This window comes from Strigops habroptila, chromosome 7 (assembly GCF_004027225.2).
Source record: "Strigops habroptila isolate Jane chromosome 7, bStrHab1.2.pri, whole genome shotgun sequence".
Taxonomy (NCBI): domain Eukaryota; kingdom Metazoa; phylum Chordata; class Aves; order Psittaciformes; family Psittacidae; genus Strigops; species Strigops habroptila.
Window position 1 is genome coordinate 62,923,866 of NC_044283.2, and position 25,992 is coordinate 62,949,857.

Here is a 25,992-nt window from a genome sequence, read left to right on the forward strand (position 1 = left end):
CTGAGTTGTATTACTGTAGGATTCAGTTCTAGGCCTTTGGAAGTTGATAGGAATTTTTACCCATATTCTTCAATTTTTTTTTTTTTAGATAGAATTTTAAAACAGAAAGAAGAAAGCATTCCATATGGAGTAGAGAGTATATTGTATGGTATTAACATAATGTCCTTACAGTATTTTTAAGCTATATACTGTGCATCTGATCTATGACAAATATAGCATATACTGGCAAATTAAAATGTAAATTTTTAAAGATATTTATCATTTACTTTTCCAAGATAAATGTTGGAAATATTTTCTGGTACAAAATAGTTATATCTTTTCTCATGTCTGTATGAACAATGCATGCTTTTCAATCTCAAAAAACACCTATTTATGCATTAAAGATAAATTCAGTACTGTCTAGTCCAAATCATATCAGGCTTTTGCAGTACTTTTATGTTCAGTTTTGAAACTGAAATATAAAAAAAACCATGAAGGAGTAGTGTGCATCTATGGAGTAAGCAATAGATTTTATTTTAATAATATTAAAAGTGAACTAATGCTGATTATGTACTTCTTACATCTTACATTACTTTTTATTTCATTCACATCTAGCTAAGAAGTTTATTACATCACTTCCATCTTACTAGTATTGTTAAAGAACTGCAGTAGCTATTTTTGGCTAGAAGTATTAGTCTCATTAGGCTATTGTTTAGCATGAGGTCATCTGAATTTATTACATATGCTATAAATCTCAGTTTTCAGAATTCCATATTTATTTGAAAGCTGCTGAGTATCTGTAGTTAAATGGATTTTAATCTAAAAAGACAGTCTTGAAAACAGTTTGGAGACTTAATGGAATATAGAAAATAGAATTAACACTTCTGGGTCCTTGCCATTTTATTGGGACAAAGGTTTGTTTTCTCATACTAGATTCCTACTCCTGCAAACCTTTACATCTGTACTTTAGTGTTGCACACAGTCCCATTGGACTCATAGTTTTCTCCAGGATGGGACACAATGATTGTTTCATGCCTCATAAAAGAAATAGTTTGATTATTTCCATAAATAATACCCCAAAAGATATATTACCTCTTGAGAATATTTGATTACACAACTTTTTGATATGTATATCTTATCAGAGTTTATGAATGAGATAACTTCGATATAAATTCATTGTTGCATCATTTTATTTTAAAATTAGGAAGAAATTATCAAAATTTTACATCAGTAAACCAGTCCCAGCTGAAGTTATATGCTAAACAGAAGCAAAATAATATCTAATGATTATGTTTCTGGCATAGCAATTGTCTGATGTTTTAAACCAACCCATCATGTCCTACAGCAAAACTATTTAACATATACATTGTTTTGACATGTGGAATGTGCCTCATTTTTCCCTGTGCACTATTTTAAAGCAAAATAAGAGTTCATTGTGTTTTCATGAACTAATGTAAACATGGGGAGGGGGGGTTTCCCATCAGTCAGCCTTTTTTACCAATATCAGCTAAAGAACACCAGTATATTTTTAATATGTTTTCTATATATATATTCATTATTGTCATATTTATTTCCCTATGGTATGACTTTTGTAATCATATTTTAGCAGAATGCTTTTTGAGCGGGGGATAAAAATACCCCTTCCCTGCTGCTGAACTGCAGAGGTCTCTTCTTGAAAGCTGTTTTAGTTATCTGTACTTATTTAGTAAGGCGAAGAGCAGAATATGGGTTTAAAGGCTTAAAATCTATCTTTCTTATTCCCAGTAACAGGAATTTATACAAGAAGAACATCTGCATAGACATGCTGCGACAGGGTTATCACAAGTCCTTCTCCGAGCTCTTCACTCTGATAGAGAAGTGGAATGCCTTGAGGGAGGCTGCAGGGCCTGGGTCAGCCATATGGCAGCAGAAGTCCCTGGAGGAGCAGCCTGATAAGCTGGATCAGCTTTACCACTTCCTGACCAGGGCTGAGGCAGCCCAGCGAGCAGGTAAATGGGGGGATTGTGGGTAGCAGAGCAGCAGGAGCCGCAGCAGCGAATGCCTGGGGGAAGCTTCCAAATTGTTTCATGTATGAATTTGAAACGCTACTGCATCTTAGCACATTTCAGCCTTAGTCAACTAAGCTGTATTTATGGAATAAATGATTAGGAACTGCAGATATCAGGAGAGGTTTTGTGACAGAAAAAAAAAAAGGGGGAAAACCATGTAGAGCACATTATGATATCATCAGAAATGTTTGATGTATTTATAGCTTTGATAAGGTCTCAATTAATTTCTCATTGTTTCATTATTTATTGTTTTTTCTTCTCTATTGATTTGAGTAGCTGGGTTTGTATTAGAAAAATTTAATAGGTGAAATTCTGTTTCACACTGTAATAGTTTTATAAATCTGATTTTATTAAATATCCTGTCTGCTAACTGTGTTTGGATTTGTGACTGACTTAAAAAGGATTGTGAACATGTCAAATAAAATACAGCACACATATGTAAAATGCCACCTGTGAATTACTAGATATTAGTGAAGACATAAGTCCAAATTACTGTATTTTCTCTATTGCCTACTATTTACTAAGCGGCCATATCTATCATTTCCTTTTGCTATAAATAGTAACATAACTTATTCTGTCTTTCTCCTTTGGAATAATTGTAGGGATGGAGGCAGATAAAGCTCTAACTGCAGTCCTGTTTCATGGCTGAGCTGATTTTACTGTAGTTGACTGGTTTCAAGTTTTGATCATTATAAATATGAATACCTTCAATAAAGCCTGTGAGTTTGGAACCCAAGCTTTTTGACTGAAATATAAAAACAGACAACGTCATTTAAAAAAGGAACAGCAAAAAAAAAACCCTTTCAGCACTTAAAAAACCCCATTCATTTTAAATGTTTATTTTATGCTTACTATGAAAGCCAAAAGTTGTTTTTCAGTGTTAATTCACTGTAATTCTAGACAGGATGTCTAGCCAACCCATGACTGGAAGGAAGCTTCAGATTTGTGTGAAGTATAACTAAAACTTGAATAGGCACCCCTGTACCTTGCAGGAGTAAGAGGGAGAAGTTCTGCATTCAGACTGCCCTGACAGAAGCATACTACCACCAGCAGTTTTTTCAGAAAGTAGCAGATATGCATTATCCTACTGGACTTGCTTCCTGCAGCTGCTTAAGGAGAGCATTTTGCCTTCCTTCAGTGCTACAGTGTTACAGACTGATAGGTAACAACAGAGCTGGCAAACATGCCGCCAAAGTGTGAAGCCACTGCTGACTGTGCAGTTTCTGCCCCTATGAAAGGCAGGGGCCCTTTCCCTCGCTGAACCCAGCAGTTGTTGTTGCTGGGCTCTGTAAGTCTCTCACCTCTCACAGAGGCAAGATACTACTAATTGTCTGACTGATTGTATCTTGCCCCTAGGAAAGAGTATCTCCCAACTTTACCTGTTAAAGTTGATTAAAATGGAAGATAAAATAATGAGAACATATCACTAGAGTTGGCAAGCATCTTTACTGAATTTTTAGATCAAGGTATATTTAGTTTTGATTTTTTCACCTGTTTCAGTGCAAACCCTTGCACAAATCTCTTGTTTGCATTAAGTGAGGCTCAAGTCACCTGACACGTGAAGGGGTAGATGCTAATTCATATTGCAGGTGTTAGAGCTAGTAGTCCTGTGAAGATAACATGAATTACACAGCTCATCAAATACTAATTCAGTAGTTCTGCTAATCCAGTTACTCTGATTCTAATCAAATTGCTTGGGGCTCTGGCTTATGATCTCCTGACAACTCTAGTTGACACCATTTAAGAAGCATTCAGCATTTCACCTCAGCTGGAACTTACCATGATGTAGCAGTCACAACAGCAAATGACCTGTATTTGCTCTTCAGCAGCCACAGTTCAAGCAAGGCTGAAAGTAAGATTTGAGGATGCAAACTGAGAGAGTTTCAAAGTGTGGCTGATATCACTAATATTAGGCTGAAAGTACCTGTCTCAGGTATGTTGTCCTGAGCTAAGAGTTGTGTGGAAGAAGAGATAGCAGGTATAAATTGGGGGGGGGGGGGGGGGGGGGGGGGGGGGGGGGGGGGAAGCTTCTTCGTGACTTGTAAGTTTTTTGACACATTTAAACTTCATGAGGGGGTTGCTTTGGAACCTGAAGTGGTAAGTGGAAAGCGAAACTCCACTTACCTTGTCAGTAAATAATTTTCTTATTTGTTATTTAATTTTCTCACCTGGTATTCTTCTATCACAGAGTGTTGCTGTCTTAATTGTGAATATAACTTAGAACTGCTGCTCCTATATTAGAGTTTTATGGTTGTTACCATAGTACACAGAGAAAGCTAGGTATTCATTTACTTTCCATTTGCTGGTGGAATATGTCAATCTTCATTTTTTTGATAGTTTGTAGTTATAGGATACTATAATGTTGGACATAAATTTTTTGCTTGAACAGAATCAGTGCCATCTACCATGTTGTGGAGGCTGATATCACAGAGGAATTATTTTCTTTACTGCTGGGTTTGAAAATAGTGACATTTTGTTTGCCAGTGTTAGATTGTACAGACCGTTTGCCTTCACATGCACCAGTGGATGTTCTGTTTTCATTTCTAGTGGAACATTTTGATTGAACTTCAGATCATACAAGAGTCATCTTTTTTTTAAATTGACTAGTACCAATATTACACTGTGCAATGAAAATATCTTTTTTGTCCAACTTCATCTCATTGTCATTGCATTTGAACACCTTCCAAGTATTTAAAAATAGACAGCTAGCATTAATCCTTGCGGCTTCTTAGAAAAATAGCTGACAGAGTTATTTTGTCCTAGGTACAGCATTATCCCCAAAACAGTGGCAGAAATGTTGGCAACACTTGACTGCATTCCTATTTGGTCTTTTTTGATGCAAATAATGTAAATGTTTCTGATTTCAAAATTGAGTTGTTTCTATTTATTCTTTGATCTTCCTTCATTATCCTGGACTAACCTCTTTTTTCATTACTTCTGGTCTCAGCAGCTTAAAAAAAATAAACAGAGACAGTTTAGCTGCTGAAATATGTGTAGTAGTAGGGTCTTTTACAGAAGAATGTAGGATAAATGCCAAAGCAATGTATCTGCATAGTTCAGCTTTTGATGTATAGAGTTATTTCTTGGCATGTGCATGAAAATGTTGGTTTGGTTTTGTTTGGGGTTTTATGTTTGGGGTTTTTTTTTTAAAAAAGAAAGTTATATTTTGAGGCTGTAAAATGGCCTAGCTTGCCTGACTGATTGAACTGCTCAGAGAAATTTCACTTAAAGCTATAACTGTCCTTGAAAGGTATGATACAGTGCTGGCAGGGTGTTGCTGCTATCCCTTTGAAGAGCCATGGCTCCCTAGCCTCTACTCAGTACTGTTCTGTGAGTTAGCAGGAGGGGGAGTTTGAAGCCACAGTCCATGCCTGTCTGATATTGAGGATTGCTATCTTAATATCCTTTGGCTGCTGACACCCTGTGAACAGATGATGACCATACCCTACAGAGGTGTACCAACTAGATAGAATTTTTTTGTCTGTCTAAAACCCAGACAAAATTTGACTCTATATATCTGTGTATTTCCCTTCTTCACAGAGAAGTAGGAACAAAGACAATGTGATTAAGAAGTCTTTTACTTATATTTTGGAATTTTTGAACAGCACCCAGTGTAATGTGTGCCTTGCATTATAATGATAATGTTGTTGTTCCTCAGATAAAAATATTTAACAGTGAAATTGAAACCTCTAAGCTGGTATTTCTACATTTGTTCATTTTGCCATATGAATGTAACTGATACTTTAAATCACTACTTGGCTGCTATAATCTGTCTTATTGTTTTAAAATGCATTGCTAATTTACTTGTTGGGTCTGTGTGCTCATTAGGCTAAGGCACTTATTTCTTTGAATCAGCTCATCAAAGTATGATGTAGCTACTTTTATTTAGTTCATTAGCACCGAGCCTACTAGAAGAACGAATGATGTTATGCAGATTATATTGCAGAGCATCAATCGTGTGGTTTAGGCTGAGGCCACCCTCTTGATGATAGTGTGCCAAATTTGTTTTTTGTCAAATTAGAGGTGATCTGTCCCAGTATTATTTCAGAAGGGCTTGGAAATTATTGCTTTTCATATTACATCTGAATTACATACTAAATGTGGGTCTGAACCCTAACTGAATCCTTACCTAGGAGTAGCAGAGGCTTTGAAGCGCTGGTATGATCAATGCTTGTTAAAGCGAGCTAGTTTACTTGTACTGTACAAGTTGGAGGGAATGCAATGCACAGCTCAAGAACAATTAAAGGAAGAGATGTCTCAGACATTGGCTCTACTTTGCCAGAGCAGAGGAGCAAAATCAGGGAAGGTGACGCAGTTCAGTATCTGCAATGTGTATTGAGCAGTCAGCACTATAGGAACAGATCACTGCGTTCACGGTGCCAAAGCCAGTGTGTGGAACCTATACCTGGGTATGAACATGCCTTCAAAAAGGCACTGCTTGTTAGTTGATCACTGGGACAGCTGGTGGAGAGTAGGAGTTAAGACCTGGAAGCTGCTGCCATTCTCAGATTGCATCTGCTCGTGGTTCCTGACCCCATGCAACCTTTGTGGTATGCTGTATGCCGAATGCTGAATCTGTGTGTGCCACAGGCTGCAGACCCTTGTTCTAGGAATACCAGACATGCAGAATTAGAAGTAAGTGCTAACTTGGCTCTTTATAACTCACATCAGTGTAGAGAAAACTTTTGACAGTATGAGTTATCATTCATTGTTGTTGAAGTATATGAAAAAAGCATGACTATTTGACGTTTTTGCACTGGAAAATTTTTCTTTGTCTGAGGTACTTAAGGTTGAGAACAGACTTTAGCATTTTACAGCATTTTACAGTGGAGAGCTTTTCTGTAAGATTTCACACTTACACGTTAGGCTGGGCTAGAAACATTGCAATAACCATATTACCCATGTTATTGGGGGGGGGGGGGGGGGGGAAGAAAAAAGGTTATGCATTAAAAAAAGAAAAAGGATAAACATACCAAACCCTCTGTTAATATTTGCTTGGAAAGGCACAGTTTTGTTTGGTTTGGGAGGGTGAGGAAAGGAACACTTTTATTTTCTAAGCAGATTTCTCGTTCTCTACTCAGTTTTTTATCACAGGGAAAAATGCAGCATTTGCTAGGGACCAGTGGAGGAGTTTATTATTTTTGTAATTATCTTAATAAAAGTGAAGTGATTCTGCCCAGGAAAGAAGCCTTATCAAAATATAGCCAACTGTAGAACTACCATTAACTTCAACAGACGCAGCATTTCTTAGAAAAGTTCTGTAATGTGTTCTCATTGCAAAGGCTTGGAGTCCCCCTTTAACATACAACATTACCAGTTAAGTGCCTTCTATCTTTATCATTAGATATCTTTACCCTTGCTTGGCAAAATTACATCCTGACCGTTTCCTTAGCATCTTTGTATAGATTGTACTTTCATTGAATATATTCCCCTTATGTACCCAGCAGTGTTGGGAGGGATGTGCTCTTTGTACAGTCTGCCCATGATATCTAGGAAACAGCAGCTCTGCCTGAAACTGAATGATGTCCGCATGCTAACCCACAGCAACTTTTCTTTGTGTGTGAGTTTAGGTTATGGACAAACTTTCTGGAAAAAAGAATGATTGGGTTGTCCTCAACCTGTAGATGTAGAGGCATGATTATCCTGAACAAGCGAATTGGACTGATTCTTTGCTGTGTATGAATCCAGGTGGAAACAAACTTCTTGCAGCACCACAGCATCAGCTGTCTTGTTGCTGAGTCACTGATATTGATCTCTTTGGCAAAAGAAAAATGAAATTTCCAGTATTAATGTTGTCTTATTCTGACATAAAAAAATGACTCCTAGCGACTTAAATGAGCTTAGCCTACCCATTTATATGTCTTCAACAATGAATGGTCAGTTATAATCAAGTCATACTTGCTAAAAACAAGTAACTGAACTGGAAGATGAGTGTTATCAGCTGTTGAAAAGTTTCCATATGGCCTTCATCTGGCAGGAACAAATGACTGACTGGGGTTTGGCGTTTTTTTTTTTTTTGTTTTTTTTTTTTTTGAGTGGAAAATATTGAGCCATAAATGGATGTTGAAAAATTTCTTTCTGATGCCTGTATTTCAAAAATGAGTACAAGTTCTGCTCTCCATTAACAACGACGACAGTCTCCTTTCCTCAAGGACAATACCAGGATAGGATCTCTTGATGATGTTGTTTTCATCTGTTCTCTAAAGACCGTTTCTGTACTACTTTTCCTTTCTTCTGCTACAACTTGTCATGAAGGAGATCATGCACATGTGGCAGCAGTTGTACTTAAATCATACTAGTATGGCTTGCAGATCTTCTATATGTTTATTTTCTCTCATCTTAGCTCTCTTGAGATTGTTAAACTCAAGAACTATGGAACTATGGCTTGAGCATAACCAGGGGAGATCCTACTTGACAGTTGAGATGCACTTGAAGAGATCCTGATGCAGAGCAGAAAATACTATATTGTTTAACATATGGGGTTTAACGTTTAAGGTCAGTTTGAAGGGATTTTTTATTTTAAATAACAAAAAGATCTGAGCAAGGTTTGATAGGGATACTTTCTTTTGTGCATACACACCCAATTTCAAAGTTGTTTTCCATTGCAAAGGACAATAAAAATTAAATATTTTGAAAAGTTCAGTTGAAACAAAAGGAAAGAAGCCCATTTTCTGCTATTTATATTCTGTGACAGAAACATAAAAATATTAAGATACTATAAAACAAATACTGCAACACAGCGTGACTTTTAACTTGTTTTCTGCTTAATTTTTGTGAAATATTACTGCCTTCAATTTGGTAATTTGGCATTGAGAAAATGTTCTGTTGGATAATTGCCCATAAGATGTGCTCTTAGCCCTGCTTCAGATCTTCAATTAAGTCCAAAACTGCAAACTATCAGGCCTCACCATCTGCTCCATCAAGTTCTATTTGCTCCATGTAGCAGCCAGTTTAGGTAGCTGTTCATCTTTACAGTGTTCTCACAATCTTGTGACTTAAATGTTCCAGAAGACCTGAATTTAGCTTCCAGTGTTTTATGAAATTAATGTAATTTTGGACACACTAATGGGATCAGCCTTTGAAATTTTATCTATGTGCTTTCTTAATTGTTTCTTATTTAAACCCAGGAATTTGTCTTGCAGGAACCATTTTACAATTGCTTGGGTGATTCAGACCTCTGTTTCTGTTCATTTGGTATCACATTCCAGTCTCTGTCTGATAAGTGGTGCTGATAATTTTTTTATATATATATATCAACAGATATGTAATGATTACTTGTCTCCATGTATTCTATTATCAGTTATAGAGAAATATAGAAAATCAGAGGTCAAAGCTTTAATGACTGAACTATGGGATATTTTACAGAACAGAGTATTTACCTATTTTAAAGTATTTCTTCTCCCAGGGAGGTAAAAGTTCACTTTTACTAAGTCTGATGTGCTATAGCTATACTGCTGTTGGAATAATCTTAATGAATTTCTTGATTTGTAAATCAGAGTTCAAATTCAGAAGACAATATGTCTTTTAAACGTCTCTCTTTGGGGTTTATTTTATGACCAGCATATGACAGGGGCTGGTCAGCCCCTGTCCAAGACAATTAGAGAGAAATGGTTGTCTTTGTGCACTTCTCATTGTTATTCACTGGCAGGATAGTCATCAGAGGGTCACATTAAAGTTCATTCAATCAAAGCTGTGGCAGTAGCAATAGTCCGCCTCAGGTCAGTTCCCTCTCTTGGGATTTGTAGGGCACTACCTGAAGTTATTTGCGTAATTCTATGTAGCATTAGTGTCTTGATACTTTGTAGCAAAGATTTCAAAGGCAACAAATCTGTATCTAGTGTTCTATGCCAACGACAATCCAATTACCTTTCCTCTTACTGTGTTATTGTAACCATTTGTATGTATCCTCTGGTATCTTCTAAATTCATTTGCACTTAGCTGTAATCTCTGTATAATGTGTATTGTTATCTTCATGTTGGTGGTTATAATTAGGTTTTGTATTTCTCTGTTCATGTAGTTATTTTATATGTACTTGTCATTGGAACCTCTGCTTTTTACTTTTGAGGTAATCTTTAAAAGCGCTCTCTTGTGCTACAGTAGATAAACCATAGCCAAGAAGAATCTGCTTTTCTTCAGTGAGAGTAAAGGGATCTTAGGCAACCCATATCTATATCTAAATCAGTTAGTTTGGGTGAATCCCAATTATGTCTTGACTTTTTTAATCTATACATATGTATAGATGTGCTTAAATATACAGAGATTTATGTGCACACACACAGAGATAGATATATGTATATTAAGGCCATATCAGTTCTGTTACTTCCATTGCAGTATCATTTGCAGAGATTTTTATGAGGCTATTGTACCAAAATAGTCTTCATTTCTAATGTATGAATAAGTTTTATATGATGTACATTCCTGCATGATGTACATTCCTGGAGAACAGGTACTTAAAAGGTACTTTTTCAGCCTGAAAAGGGAACAAAAGCCATGAAAACTCACAGCCATGAAGAGTGTTCTGGTCAGGAATATGTGAAGTCTATATATAGATAATTATTCGTCTCAAAGCCAAATTTCTAAACTTAAACTGATGTTTTGGTATCAAACTTTAAATACAAATGAAAGTGTGAGATTATAATCTAGATATAATTTCTGGGGTATTTCTATTTTGGGGATTCTAAAGAGATTGTGAAACATTCTTATTTCTTTGAAGGAATGTTATTTAAAATATTAGAAATGTATGTAACACAAACTGGTTCAAAAAATCATAATTTTATATATGTTGATGAGAATTATTAAAAAGTTAGAAATATGAGGTACTACTTTATGGAGGAAAAACTTTGAGAAAATAAATAGGACAGCAAAATAACAAACAAAAAGGCAAAAGCAATGAAAAGTATTGTTTAGCACTAAAGATAAATTCATTTGGAAATCAAAAGACAAAACCAGAGACTGTTCAAGAATGAGGAAAAGACATTTCAGCTTGATTTCAGAAAATTAAGCATGGAAAATTCAGCCAGTGTTCTCCAAAATGGCTGAGATAGATAAAGATGGGGGAGAAACAAATTCTAGATAAACCTCTTGAAGACTGCAGGCATAATTAGGTGATAAGAGGATTTATTCAGAAGGCAGAATAAAGTTCTTACAGTGTTGTGCAACGCACTGGAGAGCTTTATCAAGGTGTTCTGAAGGCGAAGAACTTAGTCATAGAATCATAGAATGGTTTGGGTTGGAAAAGACCTTAAGATCATCTGGTTCCACCCCCTCTGCCATGGGCAGCGACACCTCACACTAGACCATGCCACCCAAGGCTCTGTCCATCCTGGTCTTGCACACTGCCAGGGATGGAGCATTTAACATTTCTTTGGGAAACCTGTTCCAGTGCCTCACCAGCCTCACAGTAAAGAACTTCTTCGTTATCTCTAACCTGAACTTCCCCTATTTAGGTTTAAACCCACATCACTACAGTCCCTCTCTGGCATCCCCGTAGGCCCCCTTCAGATATTGGAAGGCTGCTATGAGGTCTCCATGGAGCCTTCTCTTCTCCAGGCTGAACAGCCCCAACTTTCTCAGCATGCCTTTATATGGGAGGTGCTCCAGCCCCTTTAGCATCTTTGCAGCCCTCCTCTGGACTTGCTCCAACAGCTCCATGTCCTGCTTATGCTGAGGATACCAGAATTGCACATAGTATTCCAACGGGGGTCTCATGAGTAGAGGGGCAGGATCACCTCCTTCAACCTGCTGGTCACGTGTCTTTTGGTGCAGCCCAGCATAAAAGGAGGGGTGTCACATATCATTATACAATTGTTTTTTAGCCTGGAGATTTGAAAGGAGGTTCAGCCATGAAATAGGAGGTCTTTTCCCATACCTCACCACCCTCACAGTAAAGAAACTTCTTCCTTATATCTAACCTGAACTTCCCCTGTTTAAGTTTGGACCCATTACCTCTTGTCTTATCACTACCATCATGGCAATAGGCAGAATAAGAGATTTAGATTACTTCCTATTAGACCATACATAATTTGTCCCTTTTACTTTTGAGACAAAAGATATTAGAGATGAGGCTGAGGAAACACTCTCTTGTGTAGTTTAGTGATACATTTGAAGTACTTTATTGAGTAATTGTGGCTGTTTGTTCCAAACAATGAAAGTGACTCACATAGATGATAGAATTTACAGTCAAGAAAATTTGAGGTCCTTTTTGAAAGTTGGATTTTCCCCAATTCTTCCTGCAGATAACAAAAGAACAGAATTTAACTGCTTCTCCAAAACGTCTCTTCTTGAAAACTTATTTTCGAACTTATTTTCATACAGTACCATAATTCTAAAACACTTAGAGAAGATGAGGACTTTGAGTGAGATCTTGCCTGTATTGAAATACTGTTTTTTAACTCAGTTGATTTCTGTGTGGTGCTCAATAGCCAGGTGTTTCTTTTCCCTCTTTTCTCTTTGTTGAGCAAAGCTTGCAAATTGCAGAACTCCCGAAAGAAAAGCAGTGCTGTTCACACATCCAGGTTAACCAAACAGTCTCTTACCTGATGCAAGACTTGTGCTTCTTAACTCCTTCTTTACCCAAGTACTTGAAAATTCTTTTAAGAAGTGGCTGTTTGGCTTACATTCATTTAACAGCCACAAACACAATAAGTAGCCAATCAAAACTTCCATGGAATTTTAATTAATTATTCTCCATTCACATCTGATATGAGCAGAGTGTTGAAAGAAAATCTTAGTTCAGCCAGTGATAAATTTAGCTGTGAAACACATAGGTTCATGCTGTATTTTATCTCAGATTCTTCAGCATCGTGTAGGGAATATATATTTCAAATCCCCCTTTGGGAGAAGCAGTACGATAAGAGTTGCCACGTAAGATTTAGATCTCTACTCCAAATTAATATAGTTTTGGAATAATCCAAAGAAGATTTTTTTGTGGATTTTCCTTTTTTTTTTTTTTTTTAGGTGCTTTTCTGAGAGAAATAACAAATTCCATGGAGGCTCTCATTCTGTAATTTTAACTTGTGAACAGTATATTTGTTGATAATTTTGTAATGCTACTTAGATTTGGGACTTGGATTTGTTGTATAAATTTTAGGGTTAGTATGTGATAATTTAGCTGTCTGAGATTATAAAGAGCAGGAACTGAATGTTAGGTTTTTTCTTCAGATCATAAAGGAGTCTCCCCTACTTTCCACACTTGTTCTGAGAGCAATACCCTAGTGAACTGTCTTTTTCAGGGTGAGGTGTAAATTTTTTGTCCTTAATTTCGAAGAATGATAAATATGGGAATATAAATGAAAGCAGTAAGACTAATAAGAAAGGCTTTCTTTAAACATTTGAAATGATATGAATTAATGGGGTTTGATTGCAGAGTGATCTATTTGGCTCTTTATCTCCATCACCATAGTCACTCCCTTAGACCTGTTTTGAAAGCTCTGGGTGCCTTTTCAGGTCAGAGGGGCTCAGACAAACACTCCCCTGCAAGTGACTGTGTACTTTTTTCTTGCTCACTGTAGCTTCTCTCTTTTGTCTGATCTAAGTTCTACATGTTTTATTGAATTTTGGTTTTGCACTCAGAAATAAGAGCAATTTATTGTGGTTTTGCTAAAGTTCTCAGTTCTGCCTAATCCACAAGGTTATCATTTTCCCCTTATATTTCTCTAAGTGGACATGTAGAAGAACTTGGTATTTGAGTGGTTGAAATATAAATAGCTCCTCATTTTCATTACACGGTTATTGCTGTAATATGTAAAATTTCCGAAAGCTGGTAATAATCTAACATTTTGATTGTTTTTGGGTTTTTTTGAAGGGCACTATGAGGAGGTGTATGATAACCAGCTTAACTTGGCCTACTATTTCAATGACCCTGAGGACAAATGGTTAAGTAATTACTTTTATGAGCGATGCTTTAACACTGCTAAACTAATAACTACTGATATCAAGAAAAGAGAGGCACAAGCACATGCAAATATGGGCCTCATCAAAGAGGAACAAGGTAAGTCACTGAGGTCATAAAGCTACATTTTATTAGTATTGAGACAGTCATCTTCGATTAGCAACCATAATTTAAAAGAAGTTTTGAAACTGTTGCAATTTTAATTTTTGGAGCTGCAAATAGGAAGACAGTAAAATCTGTAATTATTCACAGATCTGTTTCCTCTGACACTCCATCAACTGTTGAAAGTATTCCGTTAGATCAAAAACAAAACACAAGTTTAAAGGAAGCATTTGTTTAGTGCAAAGGTTCTTTGGGCTTGACCTTACTTTCTTTTGCTTGTTTTTAATGAGACCTGTAATGCTACCTCAGGCCACAGGTGTTTGAATAGGATGGCATCTATAGTTACACAAACTGGGTTGATTTAAGAGGTATAAACGTGTAATTCAGTTTAATCCTGCCTCCAGTTTACACTTGGATAAAATGGCCTATATGTTTTGTATTCTTTTTAAAAACTACCTTCTGGTTCTCTTGACTGAAAAAGGCACCATGTTTGTTGGTACATGACCGCCACATTGGTGTTTGCTTCAGATTTGTGTCTTGCCACAAGCTCCATTTCTCCATTCATTAATCTGTATCCTTAAACCGTGAGTCTCTGAAATTAGAAAAGATATTAACAGAAGTAATTAGAATCATAAAACAGCCCAGGCTGGAAGAGATCTGTGACACAAACTTTCATGGGAAAGAGAGCCAAGATGAGATTATTTTAGCACCTTGTCCAGTTGCATCTTGAAAAGCTCCAGTGGCGGGGGCTCTACCGCATCCCTGGGGAGGCTGTTCCAGTGAAATATTGTTCTCACTGTAAATATTACTTTCTTCTATCAAGATTAACCTTGTTTCTATATTTAAAAACGTATACATTATCTTTCACGGCGGAGGGGTTTGTGTGTGTATTGGTGTAAAAAAAAATGTGTTTTCCTATATTTGTATACAATCCTTTCGTGTTGTAGGAAGACAAGCAATAAGTGACCCTCAAGATTCAATTGAATTGAACCTTTCTTCAGTTTTAATTTCCAAGTGTAATGGATGCTTAACCATTGCTTCAAATATATGTGATTTGTATAGTTATTATAGTTTTGGTTTTAAGTTTGACTTCATGGGTTGAAACTATTCCAACTTTGAGCTCAGCTTGTGGCTGGTTTCTCAGATAGAATGGCTTTTCTTAGAGAGTAAAAATATTCACAGAAATTGAAATATGTTTTTGGAAATAGTGTAATTCCTGTAAATATCTGACAGAATGCGTGTATCTTGAAAGATGGCCTAACTTCCCAGCAGAAACCTGGACATAAAATGCAAAACCTGCAGCCTTCTCTTCCCTCTCCTTCTCCCCCGCCTCCTCCCCTCCTTCACACACCCTGCCCCCAACCCCACCCCCCATTAAAAGATTATCGTCCTGGGTTATTTTTCCTATCTTCTTTAAAAGTTGAAACATCACACTTTTTTTCAGTATGTCCTCATATTTTCTAGGCTGCTGGTCATTCACACAGTTTTCCTCTGAACTGCTGCCATATCTTTCTCGCCTGCAACACCCAGAGCTGAATTCGGTTTTAAGATTTGAGTACCTAACAATGATCAATAAAATGGAAGGATTGCTTTTCTTACAAGTTGTAGTTTTATTTGTGTTTTCAAGTACGACATTTACATTCTTCGTTTCAGCTTAAATTGCATATTCGTATTCAGTTCATGACCTTCAATGATCTCTAAATTCTTTTCTGAAGAACCATTAACCAGCTATTCTTTCCCCATCCTGAGATTACCAGTTAGTTCTGCCAAAATGCAATATATTGCTTTCTTTTTGCATGGAGTAGCATCCTGTGTTTTGTAGGTGGTTTCTAGAAATTGTCAAGATTGCTTTGAATTCTGTATTGTCTTTCAACGTGCTTTCTCTTTTTCCTAGTTTGGCATCATTTGAACATTTTAAAAGCATTTTTCTATCCCGTAATTCAGATCCTTGATGAAAATGCTAATAAACTGGACCTAGGACAGGCATCTGTGGAACCTCATCAAGTACCTTTTCCACACTGTAGTTCCACGTAAGTAGTTCCAATGAACTACTTATAACCAATATCTATACGGGATGTCCTAACCAGTTTGCATTCACCTGACAATAATTGCAGGTGAACTATGCTTCCCTAATGCTTTACAAGAAATTTATATTATAGAAATTATTATTATTATATAGAAATTATAGTTATATTTACAAGAAAGCTATAGTCAAAGACAGTGAGAAAGAATTTACTAACTTAAATAGAAGATTGGTTTGATGACATTTGCTCTTCATGTTTTGGAGTTGGCTATAATATTTTCATGTTTTCTGTAAATGCTTGGGAATAGTCTGTTTGAGTACGTATTTATTTCAGTATTGTTTTAGGAATTTAAGTTAAACTAAATCCAGTTTTCCAGTAGATAAGATAGCACTTGCTTAAAGCCCAGCCAGTCACAACCAAGTTATCTTCATTTTGAGAGAAAAATGCTAAATTCACTTATGTGTCTGATGCTCAGTAGGATAAAATTATTGAAGTTGATGGATTTTTTTTTATTTTTTTTTATTTTTTTCAGCCTTTTCACTTGATCCTTCAGTTACTAAAAAACAATATTATGAGAATGTGCAGAAAAGCAAACATCCCTATATTTTTGTAGCTTCAAAGGCTCATAGTAAGGGTGACTCACTACTGTTATCCTACCACTGCCAAAAAAAAATCAGCATTTCCTACTTCTATGATGTGTTAAGCAAAAGTTGCTGAATACTTCAACCTATTTAAGCAGATTACACAAATACAGTTATGAAATACACTTTGAGATGCTCAGAGAAGGGTGAATTTGATTTTCCTGCTGTAAAATATTAGAAACTTCCAGAAGAGAAACTTATTATTAACATTGGTAGGAAGAGATAAAGCAAAGTGCATTTTCACTGCTCAGGGTAAAGCTCCACTGAATAGTAGGATCTGTCTTTCACAAATGTTTCTTTCCAGAGGGAGAGAGAAGTAAAAAAAATGAAGAGGCTGAGAGAGTAAGCATAGGGTTTGTTTTGAGGGACTACTGAGAAAAAGACAGCAGATGTATTCTATGCACTCTTCGTTTTCAGGGTGAAAAATTAAATCACAAGTTCTGACTGAAGAAAAGGTGTAGGAGCAGGTGTTGAGTTGGCATTGTATAAAATTGCATGAGTATTAATGGTGTTGTAAGCAAAATTCTAAACATGCTAATTTTAATATTAGAACAGATGGGTATAGTTTGTAAATTGGTCTTTCTGTTCTGTTATTTATAATTATGTAATCTGATTGTCTTGTGAACTGAATGAGTCAGATGCTCACTTTCTATGGGTGTATATATATATATAGAGAGAGAGAGTAATAGATATACATGTATAGACAGGTATGTGTGCATTAATATATGCATTAATATGTATGTATTTGTGCCTATGTTCCTTGAGGAACCTGGTCTGGTGGATGGTGTCCCTGCCCATGGCAGGGGGCTTGGAACTAGAGGCTGGAACTAGACCTTTAAGGTCCCTTCCAACCCTAGCCATTCTATGATTCTATATAAATACAAGGATGTCTCTGTAGGTATGTGAATGATGCCTAACATTTACATGATACTTTCATCTGATTTAAATTGTCATATCTATATTAACTGCATTGATTAATAGTGCAGCCAGGAAGATAGGAAAATTTACAAGAACAAAAAATTAGTCTTTCGTTCATATGTGCATCTTTTTAAATGTAAATATCTCGTACCAGTTTTTTTCAGTTCTCTCACCCAACAGTATATTTTTTTATCACTTGTGAATGGAAGCTGTCTATATATGCTTCGGACTGATTACTTGGGAATATAAAGTTAAACATGTACTTGTAAAGATTGTTGTTTGCCTTGGAAGCGAATCAATAAATTTGCTGGGTAATATTTGTGTAATCAAATGTAAAGTTCTTTGACTTTCAGCCTGGTCCCTGTCCTAAAGGCTGGGTATAATCTGATGTTCATTAATCTTCAAAGCTAAATATTTGAGGTGTCAGCAGTGTAGGCTTCAGTCGTGATATTTGGATGCAGGTGATTATGGCTGTCAATACAGAAAGGAAAGAAAAGACTAATAATTGAGTAGCCTTCTGCAGGCACAAATGGAACATTTGGCTTGAAGCAAACATTGTTTTAATGATATTTCTTTGCAGAATGAGATTTTAACTTCTTTAAAAAAAACTCTGCTTGTTAAATAAGGTCTCTACTTACAAGTTACCCAAATGAGATGCCGCTCATTGATTATTGTAGGAGTGTTCAGGTTATGATCCTGTTCAACGCATTGTACTCCCCCCATAGTTCACCTTTCTTCAGGGGGCTGATAATAAATTGTTGGTTTGGTTACTAGTAATTTTCTCATATAGCTATTAAATGTGCTGATGTTACTTCATACACTTTAAAAAAGCAATATCATCTCCCCCTCTCCCTGCCATTAAATCCAGCATTAATTTTAATCCAAGTAAGCACCGGCTTTGTTACAGAACCTCAGCTAAGAGAAATTAATTTTTAAAAATATTTTCATTCCTGTGTTTTGAATGTGTTTTTAGAAGTAGTATCAGTCCTTATAAATATGTGCATTTTTCTGCATACTAGAGAATATGATTATCATAACCTGTGATAGTTTTATTATATTAGTGTAAATTCTGCTAAAGTTAATTGCGAACTTCAGGTTTACGCTCTTGTATCTTGCAGAAGTAACAATCCAAGTGTATGGATAAACATAATGGCTAGTGGTAGTTTGTGTAGGTTCTTACTCTTACCAGTGCTTATCATTACAGTATTTGAGTGATTTATTTTCTGTATTAAATTGTTAACATCTACTGGGCATGAAATTATGTAGACCTTAAATATATGCATCCAAAACTTACATCATACATAGTTTATTACATCAGTAATAAAACCAGTCCTGGTAAAACAAGGAATTTGAACTTGCAGGAGGTATTTGCTTCAAATAGGTTATAACAAAATTAGATATAGTATATTTCTATATTATTCAAAAGCATAATAAAAATGAAAGTGTATCTGAAAAGTGTACTTATTCTAATAGCAACTGTTAAGGCCGTTGGAAATAATAATGTGTTTGTATAAATATGTGTGTACGTAGATATGTATGTACATGTATATATATACGCATACACACGTACATGCAGACATATGTATGCATACATGTGTGTGCACACATTCAAAATATCCGGTGGTTTCAAGCAAGTACTGCAGATACCAAAATTGCAATCTTAGTATCAAGTGTTCAGCATTTGTGAGAGAAGCTTAAAGATGACTAAGTAACATATCTGATGGTGTTTTTCCTTAAGACACACCCTTATAAAAAGATAGGTTGGTGGTACATTGTCTGTGGGACAGTGAGGAAGGAAAAGTGACGTCAAGAACTCCGGAGGAAGTAATGAAAACATCATCACTACAACTTATTATAAATATCTACCCTTCCACCTTCAAATGGTGCAAGGATCTCAATACTTATCTTTCAGAGGCTAGCAGCAAAGGTAGACATCCACAGACCATGCTTGCTTTCCTGCATGAATAAATTAAGCTGTGTTCAGGAATGTCTATGAGCACCGGAGCATAGGCTAGTGCTAAAATGGTGTTACTAGTCCTGCAAATGCTTTTAGCTTGTACTGGCTTGGACCTTCCTGCTCTACAATTATTCATGGGCGCAGTATGGTAACCACAAGCGTTACAGGGACTTTTTCTAACAGTTTGCAAGCAGTCACACTGTTTTGAAGGCTAAGAGAGTTTACTAGGATAGACACACCTTTCCATACCTGTTGGTTGCTTGGAAACATTTCTGGATACACTTAACTAGTTGTGAGAAAACATGGAAGTATCACAGTAGAGTCCAGTGAATAAAACTTTCACAATTAATTCCAAATGTAAATCAGTGCCATGCCAGAAACTGCATATCCCCTGGTATGAGAGCCGTCACATGAGTGAATACTATGCACAATGCAGTGGTGACTTTGAACTAGTCGTCAGATTTATACTCTGCCAGCATATAAGGATCAAGAAAAGGAAATGCTTGCAGATCGGAAAGACTAAAGGCAGGCAGAATTAGTAACAGAGAGAATGCAAAGCGAATGACAATGTTAAATATCTCATTGATGATTCCTATAACATACAGCTAATCCGTAAATCAAATTTTGTCTGTCTTTGTGTGGTTATCAGGCTGCAATTCTTAAAGAATTCCTGATCAATGTCTCCTTAGTTCTTTCTAAAATAAGCTTAGACACTTCAAAAAATCTGCCATATTCTGCAAATTAATGAAGGTTTTTAAGTGTTCAGTCTTAATACAGTTCTGCCTTGACTACAAGCAACCTTAAGCTCCTGTTGCTTTTCAGCCAGAGCAGTGTTATGCCAGAGTTGATAATTTCTGATCCCCCTGCACCCACCCCAAAAATACTAATAAATCGCACCTAATTTATGAGAGGTCTAATTGCTCTATCTGTAATCATGGATAAAATACAGTCTATTTCATATATTAGAATTTGATATAGACTTTTCCAATTGAAAGGCTACTGAAAGCAGGGAACTTATAAATATATTTAATTAATTTGTTGGGGGGGGAGGGGAAGGAAACACAGGGTTCCTACAAACTTTGATAATCTAGATTAAGATTGAGGAGTAGGATTATACCTATCATTTAACCATATTGTTGAAATTAAAGTTTTTAATCAAAGCATTATAGAGGTTGGTGGAAAGATTCCTATTGAGTTTAATGGGCTTTTGGTGCAAGCTTCTGATAGTTAAGTACTAATTTCTAAATATATTTGGTAAACAATAATTTATAGACAGTTCATAACATCATCTTTTTTTTATTTTTTTGGAACATAAAAAGCCTAAACTGATTATATTCTTTTCTTAGCAGTTCCTATTTAATCCATTGATAAGAAATTGTTGGATTTGTATTTTGAATTATGGCAAATGTTTTTCAATTAAAAACTGTAATGTATAAATAATTGAGAGAAACTCAGCATACATTCATGAGTATATATGCAGAGGAAATATGCACGTTTAAGCAGAATTTCCCCAACTGGTTTGGCTTCAGGCAGAAATCCTCTATATTCAGATAAAAAAAGAAAAAAAAAAAAAAAAAAGATGTTAATATTGCAAAATGAAGTACTAAAAAGGTCTAAAAAGGTAAAAGTTAAAATTGCTTATGAAATTTCTTATGCTTCTTTGTGTGCACATTTTGTGACTTTGTTTTAATTGCATAAACATGTAGTATCCTTTACTTCCAGGAGATTCCAAAGTATAGCCAGAATAAAATTCACCTGCGAGATGGATGGCCCACATGCACTTTCTATGTTACTAGAACTTTATATTGCTACCTGTGTTGCAAGTCTGCTAAACCCACTTATATAGTAAACCCTCATTGTGCTATGATGTAGAAATGAAAAGTGCTATTTTACAATCTGCAAATACAGCTGGTAAATAAAATAAAACTGTGGGGGGACATTAGTGAAGAGTGAGATTCCTTTTTGTAAGGAACTTCCTTTGGTTTAAAATGATACCCAGATAAGTTTGAGATTTTTGGTAAAAGATTAGCCTTGTAGTTTCCTTTCTCAGTTCTTTATAATTGGATTTTTCACAATGTGGACCAAAAAGAGAAAAGGGATTTAACGGTACAAATGTATTTTTTTTATAGGAAGCCTGAGTGCTTGTCAAAATACGGCAGTGGTTTCAAGGAGTAGCAGTTCTAGAGATTTAGAGACTATATATCCTTTGAGGCAGGAACCACCATTCTGTTCTGTGTTTATGCAATACTATTTTCTGTATGCTCCTGTAACACTTGTGCTTGGTAAGGTTCAGTAATAAATTGAAAACTATATGTGAACATGCTGGTCAGTGCTTAGCTGCTGCCAAGCAGCATGCTGTCCTCTAGAATATGTACAGCAGAGTTCTACCTGTCTCTGTTTGGAATTTGGATAGATATCTATTCTCAAGCTATTAATTTTCTAAAAAGTAGTGGGAATTTATTGTTCTACAGACTTCTTACCACTTCTTGGCAAATTTGTTTGAAGTTCACTCCAAATCTGGTTGGAGGACAGTATGGTCACGTAGGTTTGTTCCCTTTGGAGACTGACCTAAAAATGTCTTTCTGCACTGCTCATTGTTTGGAGAGAACAAACAAAAGAAACAAAAGCGTTTCATTTGATTCTTTTATTTTTTCTTTATATAACAGACCCTATCCAGTAGTAACCAAATGTCATTGATTTATCATGAATACTTTAGACTTGAAAATTTACGTTGTCTCAAAATCCTGTGTCTTTGGTTACATATACCTGTTGCTAAATTTTGTCTTTAAGTTCATGTGGAGACGTATACTTAAAAAAGAGTCTCCACATCAGGGAACTTTAGGGACAAAAAGAAACCTTCTCTTAATGACACATGGAATTCTGCATATCCAGTTTGACCATTTAAAACACTTCTAGTCATTGATTTTCATCATATCAAGCAAAGCTAACTTTCTTTGTTATTCTTCACTTACACTATTTCATAAAGTGGTAATATCAGGGTTTTTTTCTGGTTGCTTAAGAATTGAATGCAAAAGTTAACTGGGAAAAACTTTATTGTTGAGAATAATTTAAAAAGTATAAACAACAAACTTCTAGGAGATAAAGTCTTCAGATCAGATGCTTTTCTCAGCCAGTGGCAGACTTAAGCAGCCATAAATCCAGATAGATTCCTCGGAAGGACAGATTTAAAAGGTTTATTAAATAATTGAACTCATCTTCATGCAAGTGCAGAATGTACTTCCTCTATAAATGACATCTTATTACATGCTTGTTACTGGTATTGAACCAGCAAGTATTGTATTGAATTGATGTTACAGAAATTAGCAATGTTTTCAGTTCAAATTAGTATATTCTTAAAGTCTGAAAGAAGCTTCTGAACACACAACAAGAAAGCAAGAAGGGCCTGTTGAGGTCATAAAAGTATTCTTCCTATATTTATTTATTCTTATTTTTTTTAAAGGTTTTGTAGGCAGTGGAGATATTTTGAATAAGAGAACTCATAGACAAGTCTGTAGAGTTCTTATTTTCACTTCTGAAAATAATTGCTGTGAAAATTAAAAATTTTCTTCATGCTTTTCAGTCAGTTGATATGAATCAAGCTTTACAATTAAGCACAGGGAAGTAATAATGTTCTTTACACTAGAAAATATGAGCAGGATTGCCAAAAGCCTACTTAATCCTTTCACTATCACTGTCACTTTCTTAGGCTAATTCTTCAAATGGACAATCTTTCAGTCCTGATGTGATACCTGGGAACAGGTCTGTATTGTTCCTTTGTAATGAGAAGCTCCTGGGAATATCCACAGCAGTGCAAAAGTGCTAATTCTAAACTTTGTAATCTATGTTTTCCTTAAAAATAGACATATGAAAATAAACCCAATAATAAATTAGTTACTGTTCTTAGGTATCTGGTGATTGTAAAGTTAATTTTTAAATACATCATAAAATTACTGAAAAACTTCTGCTGTTGTTTGCGTTGAATGGTGAAAGATATCATATCAGAAATATTTTTAGAAAACACTTTATGTACAGTTGGATATAAGTGTAGCACTCAAGTGAATTGTTTATACATACCCTTATGTAAGAATCATATTCTTAATGTTTTTGCTATCAAATACTGCTGTTTGCTTTATGTGCATGTTCATAAGACTATGACATTTAATGAAGAGATCTTTTTAAAGTATTGATAGCCATGAGTAAATCATACTATGTTTGATCTGTGTTAAAGATTCAAAGTCCAAGGTCTTTGAATAGAACTTAGAATAAAAATGTAATTAGGTTACATCCCCAAAGTCTGATATATCTTTAAACAAGACTGCAAATGAAACTTTATTAAAACTTCAAATGAATTATTTCTTTGCTTTTTTAAATTCTTTTTCCCTCTCTTCTCTTTCATGTCTATTACTGACATTGCTGCTTGTATTTTACCTGTCTTTTCCAGGGTGTTTTAATTATTTACTGCTTAATGACTGGTATTGAGATGAAGCTTCATTCAAAGCTGCCTGTTCACTAACAGATTTTTTTGCTTCAAAGGTTTGCATGGTCTTGGGCTACTGCAGCTGAACTAGCAGTTGTGATTGTAAACTTTCCTGGAGGCAGTGTTTTCTCTGAGTAATTGATAAGGGAGGTGCTGTTTCCAGAGGTGCCTTCTCAGTGGGACTGAGAGCTGATGGGGTTGCATGTCCTCAGCCATTATCAATAATCTGTGGAAGTCACAGGTAAAACAAACACAATGAAGCTAGTAACAAAAGTATCTTGCTTTTCGGGAAATCATAGGATAATTCAAGTTAGAACTGACCTCAGCAGGTCATTAGTCCAATCTGCTACTCAAAGCATCCTTCTGAAGCAGATTGTCTGTGCAACAGAACAGCTCCGGTGCTGGAGCACTGCACCTGATATTAAATTTATTATTGGAAGCTGTGAAAAGTAAGGGGAATGGGGTAGAATCTGAATAAAATGTAATTGCTACCAAAAAAATTTAAGCTGAAGCAAGCATTTGACTTGAGTTAGCAAAAAAAAAAAAAAAAATTTAGTGAAACTCATCTGCTTCAGTGTCACTTTCTGTATTTAAAAGATAATGATCATATTACTCTTTGAGATGAAATTGTAATATAACTTGTTTTCATTTGGTTCTATTAAGCTAAAAAATCTTGAGCCCTGAAAAACTTAACTACAAAGCATATGCCATTCTTCACTATTCATCATTGCATTTTCACCTCCCTCCCCTCTCTGCATTTGAATATCTGCCTATAAATACTGAAATATCTATGAAACCTGAAGTGTGAGCATCCCACTGAGTGTGGGCCTGCTCTTATTCAGAGCCTGGAGCCTTACACTGTGAGAATCCTGAATACATTTTGCATCTTAGGTAGCCTTTGCATACAGAAAGCACTCTGATGCTTTACAAACATGAAAGAAGAAGGTTTGAATGTTATCATGAAGCAAGAATTCCATTCTTTTTAAAATGGGTTAGTTGTTATTCAGCTAGTGTCCAACATTGTTTGCAATGTACTCTAGATTAAAATTGACGTATATCAAAAGTGTTTGTTTATATAAAATCAAACAAATTGAAAGAAGGCATCTGACAAATGCTGCTTTCATAAAACATGTTAGCCTAAAAAGATAAAGGAATTTTGATTGTAAACAAAAATTTTCTGTGTTAGTTCATTTGAATATGAATGCAGGACAGACAAGTTAGTGTAATTTTTGTGTGGGACCTGTTCAGTTGTCAGGTTTTTTCCTGAAGTTGGACACTGATTTTGGAAGAGTAAGCTTTTATTTTTATTCTAGGTTGTATGCAGGCAAAGTGCTAAACCAGTTTGTGCAAAAAGTGTTGCAAAGCCTTCAGAGATTCTACGTTCCATCCTAACCCTTTGTGAAACTGCCTGAAATACGAATTTTTTTTTTTCCACTGTCAAGCCTAAAGAAAAGGGAAATATTGGTGATATAATGTAGTTCAGATAGCAAGACAGTAATTACAAGTGCATTTCTAACGTTCCAAGTCAAGGTTACACTTAGTTGGAAAGTGTTCGTTGACTTATTACTGTCTTTCATGTATGTCCATATGTTGTATTTTGTACCACTCTTTGTAAAGTATGTGTGAGGTCTGTGTGCACATAGTTTTGGGGGAAATCATGTAATTGACACTGGATTTTCTTTGTAGGATTACTCCAAGTAGTTGAAATTGGTCTAGAGAGCAGCTGTATGTCTCTTAGAGAAAATCTGACAGGTTTTACATAAAGGTAGAAGCAACTTCAGGCCTGGAGCTAACCCAGAATTTTGAGGGTTCAGTGCAGTAACTGGAAGAAAGGCAAGAGGAGGATTTTGTTCCAGTCATTTCTACAACAGAGCCTGTTCCACCTGTACTTACTCTTCATGCTTTCTTCTAAGAAAAAGAATATTTTTTGTAGCAGTTCCTCTTCTGGTAATGCGC

At 35.7% G+C, this 25,992-nt stretch overlaps 1 protein-coding gene across 2 annotated transcripts in view; it reads left to right on the forward strand.

The window, feature by feature from the left end:
- TTC29 (tetratricopeptide repeat domain 29) overlaps positions 1-25,992 on the forward strand; it is a 216,333-nt gene that overhangs the window by 106,022 nt on the left and 84,319 nt on the right. For both annotated transcript variants that reach the window (XM_030492984.1, XM_030492983.1), the window contains 2 exons: positions 1,744-1,967; positions 13,831-14,016. In XM_030492984.1, the coding sequence (XP_030348844.1) occupies positions 1,744-1,967; positions 13,831-14,016 (410 nt within the window). The remainder of the gene's footprint in view (positions 1-1,743; positions 1,968-13,830; positions 14,017-25,992) is intronic.